The sequence below is a fragment of the Toxorhynchites rutilus genome, chromosome 2 (assembly GCF_029784135.1).
Source record: "Toxorhynchites rutilus septentrionalis strain SRP chromosome 2, ASM2978413v1, whole genome shotgun sequence".
Lineage (NCBI taxonomy): Eukaryota > Metazoa > Arthropoda > Insecta > Diptera > Culicidae > Toxorhynchites > Toxorhynchites rutilus.
Window position 1 is genome coordinate 327,522,140 of NC_073745.1, and position 18,522 is coordinate 327,540,661.

Sequence of the window (18,522 nt, forward strand, 5' to 3'; positions counted from 1 at the left end):
TCTTACCCGTAGGACCATCCTCAGAGATGAACAGTGATTGGATGGAACCTAGGACTAACTACGACATTCCATACAGTGTAATCGAGCCTTCTCGTTCAATATGGAATGAAGGCGGTCCCAGTGTTCGTAATGGATCAATCATGTTCTACACTGATGGGTCAAAAATGGGAATCAGAACAGGTGCTGGAGTGTATGGTCCCAGAACAAAAATCTCTGTAGCTATGGGAAACTGGCCAACAGTTTTTCAAGCAGAAATAGCTGCGATAATAGAATGCTCAAATGTCTGCCTTAAAAGAAAATATAGACATGCTAACATCTGCATATTCTCAGACAGTCAAGCGGCACTTAAAGCTCTAAATGCTTTTAAATGCTCCTCAAAAATTGTCTGGGAATGCATTCTCCTCTTACGGCAACTAAGTCGGATAAGTTCGGTACAACTGTACTGGATTCCTGGCCATTGTGGAATAGAGGGAAACGAGCGAGCAGATGAACTTGCCAGGAACGGCTCAAGCTCACCTTTCACTGGTCCAGAACCTTTCTGTGGAATATCTGACTGTGTGTTGAAAGGTGAGCTGAAAAACTGGGAAGACCGGGAAGTATTAGCCAACTGGTTGGTGGTACAACTTAACCAGTCAAAAAAATTTATCACGCCGAGTATTAAAATTACTCAACAATTGCTGAGTCTTAATAAGAAAGACTTAGGCACAATCACAGGCCTTATAACAGGACACTGTCCGAGTAAATACCATCTCAAAAACATAGGTTTAGTGCAAGATGATATTTGTCGTTTTTGTTATACCGAAAGTGAAACCTCGGAACATTTGCTCTGTAATTGTGGAGCTCTAACTAGATGCAGACTGCAATACCTTGATAAGGCTATTTTGGAGCCCAAGGAAATTTGGTCTGCGTCGCCGATCAGGATTATAAAATTTATCAAACAGAGTATTCCTGATTGGCACCTATCTCGCTATAGCTTTCAGTCTACTTCTTCATCAATAAGTAGTAGGTAAGCTTGAAGCGGAGTACAAAAAAAAGGGATATACCACAATAGTTCAGAATAATGGACGCAGTGGTTCACATCCAACAGGGGAAAAAAAAAAATACACGACTTTCATTATTATGAAGTATTAGTATATTTTTTTCTGATCAGTGTTATATAAAGATCTTATTCGTCTCGTACGTTCATTTCCATCCAAAAAATACTTTTCGTGGGTAGTGCAATTTGAGAAACGTTGAATAAAATCCTTTTCAAAATAATGAAAAGTGAAAGAATGTAGTTCTATAACATATTATGAAGTTTATGTGGAGGCGATCTGGCGTAGTGGTAACATTCATACCTCTCACGCTAAAGGTCACGAGTTCAATTCTCACTCCCGACATTCTTCCAAAAATGGAAGCAAAGTGACGAACCAGCCAAATGTGTTGAAAGTCACTAAAATACAGATAAAAAAAAATATGAAGTTTATCCATTCATATGGATGACGCAGCCCATTTACTTAAAAGAAAGTTGTCAATTTTGGTACATAGGGGAGATGGGGGTAAGACGGACATGTTAAAGAAAACTTCAATTGTATCTTTGGAAACTCATGTTTTCAAAAATTTGAAAGCAGTTTCTTACAGTTCAATATACTGGTTTTCGAAATAACTGGCCAAATGTTTAATAAAAATTTGTTTTCCCATGTTTTTTACTGAAATATACCCCCCCCCCCCCCACTACTGGATATGTAGTGCGGGGGATATGGAGAAGTTCATAATATACGAAGCGTAGAGATATATCGCTCGCGAGAGGAATAATTTCACTAAAGATTGTGTCACATTTACCCGAAACCCACTCACCCGAAAGACAGTTACCCGAAAGACGTTCACCCGAATTCCACTGCCCCGAATGTAACAAATACCCGAATTGTTTCGCAATAAAATTTATTCAAAGATCACTATAATGGGGGAGAAATCCCCATCTAACGAGGATGAGGAACCGAGGTGGCCTCAAGCCGACAAAGTGATGCAATCTAAGTTAGCCGCCGACCATAATGCACCAGGTAAACGTATGCCGTCCGACGCTCGCTAATGCTCGGTAGGACTTAACTAAAGGATCGTCTCCTATGTTTCAAACAAACCGGGCAATCGATGGAACACAGGTTTGCTTGCGAGAGGCCGCCGCTTCCGACGATATTTTTATGTTAAGATTACCTGCTTAATTTTCGAAATAATCCATAACCCATGCTCATTTTTGAATGATCTCAGGGCCTTGAAGATCAACACTGAAAGGAAAAAAGACGGCATGTCAATTGTGTCTATACTTATTTTTAAAAATTACACAGCGAAGTCTACAAAATCATTTTCAAATTCCCTCATTACAATTTCTTATTTCACTTCGTATTTTTGTTGCTTTTTCATGTTGTTTTGATTTAATCCTATTTATCAACAGGAGATTCGACGAAACTCACAATCTGATTTGTCGGAACCTTCCCTTCTCATTCGGGTAAACATTCCATTCGGATAAATTTTGCATTCGGGTAAATGTCCATTCGGGTATATGTTGCATTCGGGCATTTGTTACATTCGGGTGAAAGTCATTCGGGTATGTGTTACGTTCGGATAAATGTGTTTCGGGTAAACGTGTATCGGGTGATTGGTATTCCGGTGTCACGACCCCTTGGTCGGCGCGTCTCACCTTGAGATATGAACCACCTTGCCTTCAGCGGGAGCAGCGAGAAACGTCAACGTACGGGCTCTCGGACGTAAACTTGTCATTTTTTGTTGTTGTTGTTTTCTGGATTCTTCCTCGGGCGCCATTCTGAAAAAGAAACAAAAAATTATAGTGGATTAGAGAGCTGAAATTAAAAAGAAGTTGATTATTAAATATACTTACCTTACTTGCTAAATACTTACCTAGTGCGAACTTTATAGTTATTTAGTGCTAAAAGTACATTTGCGAAGTGCTATATGTATACAAGGTGACTATAATATTTACATGAGATAAGGTACACTGGGGCAAGTGGAATTTGGGGGTAAGTGGATCAAATATAAAGTAAACAAATAACAAAAAATATTTTGCTTTGTTTCCACACAACATCTGCCAAACAATCAATAAACATCTACTAAACGTACTTTTTAGTCGTTGTGAACCACCAGACGCAACCAAATATTGCTTTGTTTACAATCGCATTTCTGCAGCTGCGATCAGAGTCGATTACGCTGTCAGTAAAATTACATTTTCGACGATCGGCAGTTCGGAAAACTGGTTACATTTCACTACTAGGTAATTGAAAAATGCTTATTTTTGTGTTTACCGATACAAAATGTGAAAGATTGTCTTTTTACTATAAAAATCGGCCTGTTTCCACTTGCCCCACATGTTTTTGTAATTGGGTTAAGTGGAATACGTGAAAGTAAACATTGCTTATTGAATGTTTTTAATCTTTACAGCCACCGGAAGAATGGTTCGCAAATACATTCGCAAGCGTTCTCCTGCTAAATACAGTGGACAGGACTTGACAGATGCGATGGATGATGTAAAAAACGGCAAGATGAAGATAAAAGCGGCAGCAAAGCACTTCCGAATCCCATATGCAACACTCTTCAAGCGAGTGAAAGGTCTGAGAGGCATTAAAAGTATAACGGGAGGCCGACCCACTGCTTTGCCGTTGAAGGTTGAAACACAGATCGCCGACTGTATCAAGAAAATGGATAAGTGGGGCTTTGGACTATCCAAAGAGGAGACAATTTTGGCAATAGCAGAGTACGTAAAAGTTAACAAGCTTCAAACACCGTTTGTAAGCGGTGTTCCGGGAGACGATTTTTTCCGGAATTTTAAGCGCCGGCATCATCTATCGCAAAAAAAGCCCCAAGCCGTTGAGGTCGCACGGAAACGAGGAGCTGATCCTTTCGTGATGACCGAATACTTCAAGCTCCTAAAACAGGTGACCACGAACGTTCCTCCAGAGCAGATATATAACATCGATGAGACTAGCTTCTGCCTCGATCCGAGTCGGGTTAAGACTGTGGGAGAAACTGGAAGAGCTGCTCATCGTGTCACGGGCGGTTCAGGAAAAGAAAATTTTACTGTATTGATGGGAGGAAATGCGGCTGGTGACAAATTACCACCACTTATTATTTTCAAAGGATCCAACGTATGGAACAGCTGGATGGCTAGTAAATGTGATGAATTTCCTGGAATAGTTTATGCTGCAACCAAAAACGGCTGGATGGAGACGGATGTTTTCGCCAACTACTTCGAACGGTCCTTTCTGAGCGCTACCGCTGAGGGACAATTGGTCCTACTTTACGATGGCCATGTATCACATGTTTCTCTTGCTCTCATCCAAAAAGCAATCGAGAATAATGTTGTGATACTCAAACTTCCGCCCCACACAAGTCATCTCTTGCAGCCTATGGACCTGGCGGTGTTTAAACCATTGAAGCAAGACTATGACAAGTGCGTTATCCAGTGGCAACGGAATCACTATGGGACGAAGCTGTCTAAATCAGCTTTTTCAAACATTATCTCCAAAGTTTGGAGATCATTTGATTCACAAATAATTAAAAATGGGTTCCGCAAGGCCGGCGTATACCCGTTTTCCGATAAGGTGATTCCGGAAGACAAATACGAACCGAGAGCATGGGCACGTTTCATCGCATCACAGCAAGCAGCTCAAACGTTAGATGACAACACTGTTGAGATCGTCGAAGGATCGAAGAAGGCGCTTCCAAGAGTAACAAACACCAGAGATGCAGCTTCAGCAACTTGTAATTGCATTGCTTCCTCAACAGGGAATGACCAAATGGAAAATGATAATCCACAAAATAATTCTTTTGAAGCGATTCTCCTTGACCATGTGAAACAGATTCCTGTTTCCAAAGCGCAGAGAAAAAAAGTTTGTCCTGGGGCAGAAGTTATAACATCGACTGATGCCGTTGTGAAGCTGGAAACGATCAAATCGGTTAAAGAGGCGACACAGAAAGCAAAGCGTAAGAGAGCTTCGAAGAAATCATAACTGTGGTTAGCGATGTACCTGCTATTTTTATCTATTGACCTGATTTTGAAGACTTGCGAAGCAATAACGATATTTATTGCATTTTTTTTTTATTTCCTTAAATGCATTGATTAATTAATTTTGTATTATCAAAGAATAAAAGAAAGTGAATACAGTTTGTTTTATTCATTCCCAAACACCTTTTTAACAGAGTTTAACTTGTTGTAAACATAAAATTCCAGGTTTCCACTAACCCCCGTATCAAGGGGTAAGTGGACTTTGGGGACTTGGAGATTATTTTTGGCCAAACTTAAAATCTAGTTGAGGAATTCATTTTTCGGTTCCATATATTAATAGCTAATCGGCTACAGTAGTGATGTGTATAATTCGTTTTGAAAAATAATCAAAAACAGGAAAAATAGGACACTTTATTTTTGAAATAATGGTTTTTGGGGTTCCACTTGCCCCAGTGTACCTTACAGAAAAATTATCTCATTAACTTACCGACATAAACTTACACATAATTATTTTCAAAGATAACCTCAAGATAACGGAAAGACTTGAAAGGACAAAAGAGGAAATTGGAATATTAAACGTAAGTTCCTTCATTTTGAATTCCAAAAGCAGTTAACAATTGTGAATGTATTTATAGGAATTTTTTAATCGTGTTTATAAATAAACAGATTGTTTACCCGGAAACTTTCCTTTTTCCTCACCGTCTCGTTGGCCTATTGCCAACAATTTAAAAAATTCGTTTATCCCTGTCCGGATAACGATGCCCCGGTCGAAGCATAATTCGGATGGAAGCAGCAGCAGTACTGGTGGAGTAATACCGAATGCCTGTAGAGCATGCCGCGAACAGGATGACTCCAGGATGGTCCAGTGCGATTCTTGTGATGATTGGTATCACTTTGAATGCGTGGGAGTAAACCAGGACGTCGAGTACCACGATTGGATCTGCCCAGCCTGCCAAGCTAAGCAGCAAGCCACGAACAAGCAATCGACGAGCAATATTACCACGACGGTACCGTCCGTAAGTACATGTATCGCCCCGACCACTAGCCAGTGGTGCACTACTCCAGTGTTACCGGTGAGTACTTCCGTCGAGCTAGTGACGAGTGACGTCACCTCATCAATTATGTATCCGTCAAATACAATATGCAATACATTTAGTCAAAATATGACAATGCCACCTCATTCGTTCATGCCTCCCCACTCGCTCATGCCTCCCCACTCGTTCATGCCACCCTACTCGTTCATGTCGCCCTATTATATGATGCCACCCTATCAGCCACTGCAAGGTAATTGTCCGATGCCACCGATATCGTCGTCTCGCATGTCAAATCCGCAAGTTTCGTTATCGGGAGTGAATTGTTATGATACGTGCTACACAGTGCCATCAAGTACCGCTCAGCCTATTCCGTTTGTACCCAGTACTGTTCCATCCATTCCGCCGAAGTCCGTTTCGTTTGTGCCAACTGCTGCCCGACCAGGAGGACCACAAAAACAGCCGTCGGAGTCGCTGCATCCAAACCATCTTCCAAGAAACATGCAACAAGTTTTGGAAGATAACCTGAACCAGCATTCCGGAGCAAATTCCAGGAGGTCCGCTAAGCAGAGACAGTTAAAGTTGGAGTTGAAGATCTTGGATGAAGAACGGAAACTTAAGGAAGCAGAAGAAGCAACCCAACGCGAATACTTACGTAGAAGACACGAGTTGCTGAAGGAAATAGACAACGATAATTCGGAGGCGAATGTAGAGGAGGATCGATCGGATTTAAGAATGTTCGACTGGTTGAACGAAGCTGCCGAAACGAATCTGCATGGTGCTCCGGTGCATAGTACGCCTGAGTTTCATCGCCAGCCAAACCCGTCTAGAAATCGAGTTCCGGATTCACTAGCTGCAGCATGCCAATCAACTTTTAATCCACACATGATGTCAGAAAATACGCCATCGCATTTTAACCAGCAACGAGGCAATCCAGGGCCTGGTTTCCATCCGGAGCAGCGTTTCACCCCAAGACAGGTTCCAGGTGAAGACGATGATGAAAATAACTTGACACGCAGCCAGGTAGCCGCACGCCAGGCGGTTTCAAGGGAACTTCCGTTTTTCAATGGTACTCCGGAAGAATGGCCGTTGTTCTACTCAACGTTTATGACAACGACCAACCTGTGTGGTTACACACCGGAGGAAAACCTTATTCGGTTACAAAAATGTCTGAAAGGAAAGGCATACGATGCAGTTAAATACAGACTAATGCATCCAGCGAACGTTTCGGGTATTCTTTCCACCTTGAAGATGTTATTTGGGAACCCTGAAGTTATCGTCCAGAATCTGATAAGCAAGATCCACTCGACGCCTGCTCCGAAAGTTGACCAGCTGGATACGATCATCGAATTCTCTCTTGCCGTGCAGAACCTGTGTGCGACGATCGAAGCCTGCCAGCTGGAAGAATATTCATATAACGTGGCCCTCCTGCACGAACTGGTGGATAAACTACCTTCGTCGTTCAAGATAGAATGGGCGAAATACCGTCGTAATCTACCACGTGTACACCTCGCAGCGTTTTCGAAATGGTTATACGAGTTGGCAGAAATAGTCTGTCCGATTGCAAGCCTGCAATTGGGGGAAACCAAACCGGCCCGAAGCAGCAGAAAAAATTCTGCTTTCCTCAATGCGCACAACCAGGAAACATCCGATGATCCTGTGGGCAAGCCGCGTCAACAGGTCACCACTGAGCGACCTGCCAAGACATGTGTTGTTTGCAAAGGAAGTTGTTCCCATCTGGAGAAATGCAAGCGATTCGAGGAGCTGGGATATAACGCCAAATGGGCAGTAGTGAAGGAGTTCAGCCTGTGTAGGAAGTGCCTCCGCAAACACAACGGAACGTGCAAATCCAAACAGGTTTGCGGGAAGAATGGGTGCACCTTCAAACACCATCAACTTCTTCACAACATCCAGCGCGATGGGACCGCCACAAGTAGTTCCAACGCTCCGGGAACGACTGCTGCTAAAGTTGCTCAAAACACTTCGGTTCGCGAGTGCAACGCTCATCACAAGTCCGCTAACAAGGGGTTATTTCGAGTCGCTCCAGTCGTCATCCATGGTCCGAGTAAGTCCATTAAGACGTTCGCCTTCCTCGACGATGGATCATCGCTCACCCTAGTGGATTCATCGCTGGTGCAAGAGTTGAAGTTGCAAGGAGAAACCATACCCTTGTGCCTCAAGTGGACAGGCAACAAGCGGCGGATGGAGAACGACTCTATGAAGCTGGACCTCGAGATTTCCGGGACAGGAGAGTTCGAGAAATATCGAATTACAGGAGCTCATACCGTCGCCAGTCTTGATCTATTCCATCAGACGGTAGATATGCAAAAGCTTAGCGATCAGTACCCGTATCTGCAGGGCATCCCGATCGAATCCTACAAAAACGTACAGCCTCGACTGTTGATTGGGATCGACAACGCAAATCTCACTTTTCCACTCAAAGGAAGGGAGGGGAAAATGCATGAACCAATAGCAACGAAGACACGTCTCGGTTGGATTATTCACGGAGGAAGTGAAACGATAGACGCTCTAGTAGGGTATCATCGCCATAGTGTACAGCCGTGCCCATGTAGCGAACAATCCGATGAAATGTTGCAGCAAGCCGTCCGTGATTACTTTTCATTGGATAGCCTAGGAGTATACAAATCGGAGAAGCGTTTAGTCTCTAGCGAAGAGCAGCGTGCGCAAGAAATCCTGCAGTCAGCTGTCCAGACAAATACCGGCCGATACGAGGTTAGTTTGTTATGGAAATTCGACAAGGTTCGCCTACCAAACAGCAAACCAACGGCGCTGCGGCGTTTCCACTGCTTGGAGGCGGAGGAATGAAGAAACAGCCGGAGTTATCCAACGTTTTGCGGGCGAAAATTGAGGATTATCTGCGAAAGGGATACATTAGAAAGCTTTCCCAGGAGGAACTGCGCACTTCCCATGAACGGGTGTGGTATCTTCCGTTATTTCCTGTATTCAACCCGAACAAACCCGGGAAGGTAAGAATCGTGTGGGATGCAGCCGCCAAAACAAATGGCGTTTCTCTGAACTCAATGCTCATGACAGGACCGGACTTGCTTACGCCTCTGGACTATGTACTCTATCGGTTCCGTGAATTCCGGGTGGGGCTCAGCGGCGACGTGAAGGAGATGTACTTGCAGGTACTGATGTCCGAGAAAGATCAACATTGCCTCAGAGTGCTATGGTCCGACGACTCTTCCGGTGAACCAGACGTCTACGTGACTCAAGTGATGCCGTTTGGTACCTGCTGCTCACCTAGTTGCGCGCAATTTGTAAAGAATCTCAATGCGCGCAGGTTCGAAACGAAATTCCCTGCAGCCACACAAGCGATTATCAAGCAGCATTATGTGGACGACATGCTGGTAAGCGTCGAAACGGAACAGGAAGCTATCCAACTCGCCAGGGACGTGAAATTCGTGCACGCACAAGCTGGATTCGACATGCGAAATTGGATTTCCAATTCGCCGGCAGTTGTAGAGGCGATGAAGGAAGACAAAACAGCCGAGAAGAGCTTGAATCTCGCAGTGGAGTTGGGGACTGAGAAGTTTCTGGGAATGTGGTGGTGCACATCTACCGATACGTTCATCTACAAGCTCTCGTCAAAGCACGACCGAGAGCTTCTCGAAGGTCAACGAAAACCGACGAAACGCGAAGTTCTACGGACGTTAATGGCTATCTTCGACCCGCTTGGCCTGATATCGAACGTGCTAATCTATTTGAAGATCCTGTTCCAAGATATTTGGCGCGCAGGCATCGGTTGGGATGCCCTAATACCTGAAAGTCTCAACGAAAAGTGGGAGAAATGGTTGGATATCCTACCGAAGGTTCAGAATGTCAGTATACCCCGTGGTTATCGCTCCCTGACGCAGCTCGGTCCGCAAACCAATATCCAATTGCATACCTTCGTCGACGCTAGTCTGTCGGGCTTCGCAGCTGTCACCTATCTACGCTTTGAGCAAGGTAGCACAGTGGAATGTGCTATAGTTGGGGCTAAAACTCGAGTGGCTCCCCTCAAATTCTTGTCCATTCCGAGGTTGGAGTTACAGGCTGCCGTTATTGGAGTAAGGTTGGCGGATAGGATCATGAAGTCGCTATCGTTCAAGGTTCATAAGCGATTCTTCTGGACGGATTCCCGTGACGTTTTGTGCTGGATTCAATCAGATCATCGACGGTATTCGCAATTCGTTGCATTCCGCATCAGCGAAATCCTGGAAACAACAGAAGCAGCAGACTGGGGGTACAAGCGGTCGAAAGAGAACGTCGCGGACGATGCAACGAAGTGGCAGGGAGTGCCAGACCTCACCGAGAACAGTAGATGGTTCAAAGGCCCTTGCTTTTTATGGGAATTTCGCAGCAACTGGCCATCCAATCCGTACCGAGAGGATACCACCGACGAAGAACTTCGAGCAAACATCTTCTACCACCAGGCGGAACCTGCGCCAGTGATAAACGTTGAGGATTACTCGTCGTGGAAGCGCTTGTTGCGTGCAACCGCCACAGCACTGAGAGCCGCTCACAACATTCGCCAGAATTCGGAGAACGGGAAACGGATCACTGGCCCACTGTCTGCTGAGGAGCTTCAACAAGCCACTATCTACCTGTATCGACTAGCTCAAGTGGATGCTTTCCCAGACGAGATAGGAATTCTCAGCGCAGGATCTGAGGAAAAGACGTTGTCGAAATCAAGCTCAATCCACAAATTCAATCCGTTCTTGGATGAGCAGAAGGTACTGCGAATGCATGGAAGAATCAGCGCGTGTGAATATGCTTCGATGGATGCTAGGAATCCGATTATCCTCCCAAGAGATCATCACGTCACATGGCTGATAGTCCAGGATTTTCACGAACGTTACCATCATCAAAATCACTCGACTGTCATAAATGAGTTGCGGCAGACTTTCCGGATTCCGAGAATCAGACGGCTTTTCCAGCGAGTCAGAACGAAATGCCAGGAGTGCAAAATTCAAAGGGCTACTCCACGTCCGCCTCCGATGGCTGATCTTCCTGCGGCAAGGCTGGCGGCATTCACCAGACCGTTCTCGTTCATCGGAATTGATTATTTCGGTCCTATGTTAGTGGTGGTAGGGCGACGACTTGAAAAGCGATGGGGTGTGCTTATAACGTGCATGACTATACGGGCGGTACACATTGAAATCGCACATTCGCTCAGTGCGAATTCGTGCATCCTGGCATTGAGGAACTTCATGGCACGGCGAGGCGTACCAATACAAATATTATCCGATCGTGGTACAAATTTTACAGCGGCGAGCAAAGAAATAAAAGCGACATATAACGAGCTTGAGGTGGCACTCAAAAAGATGGATCAAGCGGAGGTTATTAGAGAAATCACCAGTCCAGAGACGGAATGGAAGTTCCTACCTCCAGCGTCTCCTCATATGGGAGGATCCTGGGAAAGGCTGATTCAGTCAGTGAAGAGGAATCTAACGGCGATGAAACCAGGGCGGAATCCAACGGATGAAACTCTTCGAAACATGCTGACAGAGGTAGAAAATGTCATCAACTCCCGTCCGTTAACCTACGTGCCGATAGAAGATCCTGAAGCCCCAGTTCTCACACCCAACCACTTCTTGTTGGGTTCTTCAAGTGGTCTCAAGCCGGCCACGATCTTCGACGACAGTGCAGTGGTTCTTCGACGATCCTGGTGCATATCACAGGTCGAAACGAACATCTTCTGGAAACGATGGGTGCGTGACTACCTGCCGGACCTCACGAAGAGGTCGAAGTGGTTTGACGAGGTCAAGCCAATTGAGGTGAACGACATAGTGGTGGTGGTCGATCCAGGACTGCCAAGAAATTGTTGGCCCAAAGGACGGGTAATTTCAGTAAACAAGAGCAAAGATGGGCAGGTAAGGTCGGCGGCAGTACAGACCCAGGCGGGCATTTATGAGCGACCAGCGACGAAGCTTGCGATTCTTGAGGTACGACGCGATGAGGAGGTAAGCCAGGGGTCTGGCATACCTGGGGGAGACTGTCACGACCCCTTGGTCGGCGCGTCTCACCTTGAGATATGAACCACCTTGCCTTCAGCGGGAGCAGCGAGAAACGTCAACGTACGGGCTCTCGGACGTAAACTTGTCATTTTTTGTTGTTGTTGTTTTCTGGATTCTTCCTCGGGCGCCATTCTGAAAAAGAAACAAAAAATTATAGTGGATTAGAGAGCTGAAATTAAAAAGAAGTTGATTATTAAATATACTTACCTTACTTGCTAAATACTTACCTAGTGCGAACTTTATAGTTATTTAGTGCTAAAAGTACATTTGCGAAGTGCTATATGTATACAAGGTGACTATAATATTTACATGAGATACAGAAAAATTATCTCATTAACTTACCGACATAAACTTACACATAATTATTCTCAAAGATAACCTCAAGATAACGAAAAGACTTGAAAGGACTTTGAAAGGACAAAAGAGGAAATTGGAATATTAAACGTAAGTTCCTTCATTTTGAATTCCAAAAGCAGTTAACAATTGTGAATGTATTTATAGGAATTTTTTAATCGTGTTTATAAATAAACAGATTGTTTACCCGGAAACTTTCCTTTTCCCTCACCGTCTCGTTGGCCTATTGCCAACATCCGGTGAATGGGACACAACCCCTTACACCTACATCGTTTCACTGCTATCTCATATGGCACTGCCTAAAACGAGTTAGCATGAAATTCGTCTATTTGTAATATTCTTTATCCCTTTGTTCATGATTAAAGTAACCAGATGGTCAGAGGTCTTTCGCGGGACACCCAAGAAAAACTTTATGTATATAAGTTATCGCCACAGCCCGTATAACAAACCAGCGAGCACACCCACGGCATAAGATATGCCGCAACTATAAACAATCCGGAACTAGATCGCAGCAGACGACCCACCACGAAGGCATCGAATTATCCCAGTAACAATGTTAATGATTTCCAACTTGTATCGAAACTAGAGAGATTTAATAAAGACATAATTAGTTAGTTAGCGGACGAGGACGGTCGCGATTCTTTTAGCTTTAGCTTTAGTTTAGTTATCTGTTTTTTTAAAAAAACTTCACTTCCCCATATGGGAAGTCATTTGTCATTTGAACACAATATTTATTCATGGAATTCTGAATATTCTGGCATCCATGCAATTAAACCTGATCTGTATTATTTCTCTCATCTTATCGGCACATAGTTGTAATTTTTCGGTGGTACAGTTTTTTTTTACGTTTGAAAAAACTCGCTCAGTCAGAGCATTTAAGCCTGGAAACCGCGATTCGAATTCAATCATTTTCTTCAAATTACCGAATAGAATATTTGAAAATTCGATGCCATTTTTCTGAAATTTTGGCGTTAGCGTATGCATTAGAAATTAGAAAAATTACCTAATTTCGGACGGCGATCGGAAAAAACTAGAAAATATAATATAATGGAACAAATTTCCCTTGAATCTTATGTTTATTGAGCCTTCAACAAAAATCAACGATGTTGATTCGCAGCAGCCTTGGTGAAAGTCTTCAAGAAACTTTATTATTTTTTCACACTGCCAGCTCCACCCGGAGCGAAGAAGATGGACATCCTGAGACACTTCGTGTCCACCGGACATAACCGATTTGGTATTTGCAACATCCTCTACCTGCCGCATCTTGTTAACCTTACCTAACCTGTTGTTAACTTGTTAACCTTCGGATTCATTGGAAGCGCTCTTGAACATTCTGCCAAATAAAAGTTTTTTTGAGGTTCATCCATTTGAGAAAATCAACATGATCAAATTCTCTATCGACCCCTTAGGATGAAATGGAAAAATTCTTAGAAGTCCATCATCAGTTCAGTAGAAACACGTTGAGAAATACTTTGTCTTGGCTTTTCGCTTTTTTATCCCATTTGTTTATTTTATCAGGCTCATTTAGCAATTCAGCTGTAACAGAGCTGAATACCTCCGTGTATATTTTTATTTGCGATAATTTTGTTGTATATTACACAGTGGCCATTTAGGCGTAAGAGTATTCCTATTCTATTGATACACATGTCGCCTTTTTTCGGCGTGAGAATATTCCTATTGTTCAAATTTCACAGTTTGGTCCATACACAGGGGGACTGTTGATATGAGGCTCCCATTGTTGTATTAGTAATAGTACCAATTACCGATGCATCAGATCGTACGTGAAGTGAGAGGCTGAGATCACCATCCCATGATGACTGTTGCGTGGACGTAGCAGCTAGAATAACACACAAAGACGGTCAGTCGAGGGCCCTGAGTTATGAGCTCATGATCGTTTGCTTAGTAGCGGACACGCAACCAATTAGGCAATTAGGCTACGAAGATCCCCCAGGCTTTTCACTTGAGCGAAACCAGTTCTCATTAATGGAAACATCTAGTTTGAGAAATACATTTTCAAGTTTAACTATAACACTAACGATGTTTCTTTTGAACTAATCACTGTCAATCTCCAAATATACAACGAGAGCACTATCACCCGGTAAACCAGATGAAAACAACCCAACCGCAATTTTGAGAAAATGAACAATGCTTTGAAATTCGAGAAGAACCACAATTGTTAGTATTTTTACATTATCCAGCATAGCTAAATTATCTGAATCCAGCATAGTTAAATCAAGTTCTATGAAGTCACCAGTAGCAGCGGATAATGAATTCCTTCTATTCCCTATGCAAAGCAACCTCTCTGCGGTACCATATATTCGCAGGATACCGGATCGGTTTACCGGAGAAAGTCGAATGGAGTATGTTTGCGAATACATTGCGCAATTTTACGCTTCTTGCACATGTAAATTATCGCTATTCAAAACTACACACAAACAAACACAGGTTGCCTCTCGGGTGACGAACTTATTCTGTTTGTGTTGGCGAAATTTTGCCTTACCTGAAGGCAAGAATGACACAAGACAAACTAGGATCGCATCACTGGGCTCGGTTCGGTTCCACCGAGAAAGCAGGACTCTGAAAACAATTCGCATTCAATGCATCCCCCGTTAAAACGTCGTTCTAAATTTCGAAAAGCTACCATCCGCCCCCACCGAACCATGCGGAAGGATGACAATTAGAAATGTAGATTAGACATCACTCCAATTGAAGTTTACTGGTTTGGTTCCGCCGTTGATTCTATATACATCCCAGCCCCGATACAGGTGCAGAATTCATATGAGGCCGAAAACAATAGGGTCAAAGTTATGTTGACGTTGATTGGAAAGGATGGAGGGCTGAGGTGACACAGAGATAAAAACATTATCATCATTACTCGCTTACACCACGAACAGTTTTCGAAATTATTGGAAAATAATCTTTTTCGCTATTGGTACATGAATAATTCCGGAACTATAGAGTGTATATCGTTGTCGTGCCAACATGCACTAACTTTTGCAGGTGCAACACAAACTTTTCCGAGCGGCGATTTACCCAGAAGCAATTATTCTGCGACCTACCGAATAACGAATGCTGACGGTTTGATTCCATTACTGAGAGGCATCATTATTGAACCCAATTTAGTTTCAGCTGAAATTCATAAGCTGCATAAAATAATATATTATAACTTTTTTCGCCGAACAAGCTCAAATCGAACACTTGATTGTTTCAATAAGTGCACTTGCTGCCGTATGATAATTGCATTATCAATTCCAATTATTTAATTAGCAGTTATTTCCGTTGGTTTACATATTTGATTGTGGTCGAAATTTGCACGTGGCAATTGTACAAACTTTCCACTTGTGCAATGAACAATGGTTGGGAGTTTTTATGTGTTCAAATTCCTATCATCCGTCCCACCTGGTACCACAAAATCGAATGTACAAATATGAACAGTATTACGGTGCCATTTACCTCGTTTCATTCCCGAGCTCTGGAGCCTAGTATGATGAAACTGAGATTGTGAAAATCCGCAGTGGCATCATTGATTAATTCGCATCTCTTGTAATTCCATTAAGCGGTATTACATCGGTGAGCCGCGTGTGGTTCCGGCTTATGTCCTGCCCCGTTTGTGGGACGGGCTAAGCGATTCGAAACGAAGCAACATATTTTTAGAAATGGATTGTTCGAACGATTTTTCTTGGTGGTTTTGTTGTCAGGATTCTGAATATTTATTCTGCATGCTACATAACGAAGTTCTTTTTCGCATTTTTCGTATGCACATATCTGAGTTTCAGTTAAATATAAACGAGAAATATGCTTTCAAGTCTTGCAGACGAGCGTCTGCTTTTCCATTTTTCGGAGGAACCGGCTGATTTTCCATGAATTCGGTCTTGATCTCCCCACTCCATGCTGCCAATGCCATTCTCACTCAGTCGATAGTAAATTAATGAGTGACTTCCATTACAGAACGAATAATCATATGGAATACCAGGTGACCCGGCGAACTTCGTCCGTGTCTGAGCAGCATGAAATCACCCAGAAGGAGCGGCTAACGGTGTTGGTGAAAAACATTTTTCCGGCGAAGCCCGACGTCATAGTTATAATGGATAACGAGACCTACCCGACATTGGACGGCTACAACAGGGCAGGGGACTGGGTACTCTCACAGCAAGTCTTCACAGAAGATCCTTCTGCGACTGACGATCAGTTCGGCGTTCGAAGTGAACGAGGAGATATAGGGGAAAGTGGTATAAAGTGCACCGTTGAGGCAGGATGCACCTCCATCGTTTTAACATGAAAAAACTTTATTCATAACTTGAACGTGTTCTTGCTAGTTATAAAATCTTCATTTTTGGTCACCATGTTTGTTTGGCAACCCTATGTAGTCAGAAAATGGAAACATAAACAAAAACTGGTTTAAAACTCAAAACGTATTATATTGACGTCCGCTTCCTTAAGCTTTTACCACAGCAGTGGAACTCCATACAATTCACTGACTAAAAAGTGTCCACATTTTCATCACTTGTTTACGTGAAGAATATAATTTTTTCAGGCACACTTGATTTGAGAGTGTATGGGTTTCTAGCTGTCGCATTGACGCAAGGTCTTTAATGAAGAATGATAAGATGGGAAGGTTTATATAAACATGTTTATAATTACATGAGTTTATTCAAATATTAATATTGCCCTTTTTTAACTATTCAGTGCAATTTCATCAAAATTTGAAAGAGAAATGAAAAAAAAAAGATTTTTTTTCAATATTTTTTTGAGATGGTTATTAAAAATCCTTTGCTTTATTATTTACCCTCCATTATTTGTTAATTTTTCCTGCTTTCCATTTTTTGACCTATCATTTTGACAATTCAATTTGAGGAGTTTAAAATTGCGACAAGATAAAAATTTGGTGTGAAAGAGCGAATTGTGGAAAATTCTCTAAGCTTTATAATTAAAATTTTGTGCAGTATTTATTTTCTTATTTTGTTTGAATGACCGATTGAATTAGATTCATAGAAGAATAAGATTTCATTTGATATGTCCCAAAAATAAGTTTATAAATCATAACTTTTGAACCACTAAGCTGATTCAGATGATCGACACATCAAATTAAAATAAATTAGCTAGTCTTTTTTGGAAAAATATCAAACTTTCAAGAAGTTTGGTTTTTTGCGTAATTATTGATTGTGTAATTATAGATTTTTTATTGTTTACATGGTTTCGGGTTGAGTGCTCCCGTGGCCGAGTGGCTAGCGTCATAACTAACATGCCGGGTGTTCGGGTTCGATTCCCGTTCTGGTCGGGGGAATTTTTCGTCAAAGAAATTTCCTCCGACTTGCACTGTGATCACGCGTATTCTAGAGCTTGCCACTCAGAAAGCATTCAAGGCGTGTTATTTGGCATAGAAATCTCAACTAAGTACTAATAAAAATGACGCAAGTAATACTACGTTGAGACGGCGAAGTTCCTCTAGGAACGTTAGTGCCATTGAAGAAGAAGAAGAAGATGGTTTCGGGACCAACGGCGCTATAATTTTCTAGATTTTTTCTTGAAAACTGAGGAGTTTTTTAGACATTTACATTCTTTACTCAAAAACAGTTTGGTTCTTTTTTCTTTTTTGAGTTACAATTTCAACCGAGATGATCGATATATCAAATAAGAGCCAATAAGCTAGAATTTTTTGGAATAATTTTGTTCTCGTGATTAATAATTGTATCTGTTTTTTATAGTTTTCATGGTTTCGGGACCAAGGGCGCTACATTTTTTATATTTTTTTCTTGAAATCTGAGGATTTTTTACCTAACACATTAAAAAATCAAAGATGTGTTGTAAGAAAAGATGTAATCCTAAGCTTTCGAGAAAAAATATTTAAAAATATAGAGCCCTGATGATGCTAACATTAATAACATTAATAACATTATATATGTACCTCCCACCTTATCTATGACGTCTCCCACCGTTTTAAAGACATCTTAACATTATGTTAATTTTTTAGAGCGTAAACCATCTGTCAATTTTTTCACTTTTTACATTTTCTTGACACAAATCGTTGCCACTTTTTTCTCTCATGTTACACTTCTCTTCTCTGCTGCTACAGTAATCAAAATAACAATAATCACCGGCGTCATCGCATAACAGACTGATTGTG

At 42.3% G+C, this 18,522-nt stretch overlaps 2 protein-coding genes across 2 annotated transcripts in view; one reads left to right on the forward strand and one right to left on the reverse strand.

The window, feature by feature from the left end:
- LOC129769378 (cytochrome b5-like) overlaps positions 1–18,522 on the reverse strand; it is a 61,287-nt gene that overhangs the window by 16,411 nt on the left and 26,354 nt on the right. The gene's annotated exons all lie outside the window — the stretch shown is intronic.
- On the forward strand, positions 2,991–5,445 carry LOC129769376 (uncharacterized). Its single transcript, XM_055771614.1, has 2 exons — positions 2,991–3,262; positions 3,430–5,445. Exon 2 carries the CDS (start codon positions 3,441–3,443, stop codon positions 4,995–4,997), a length of 1,557 nt encoding a protein of 518 aa, XP_055627589.1. The 5' UTR covers positions 2,991–3,262; positions 3,430–3,440; the 3' UTR covers positions 4,998–5,445.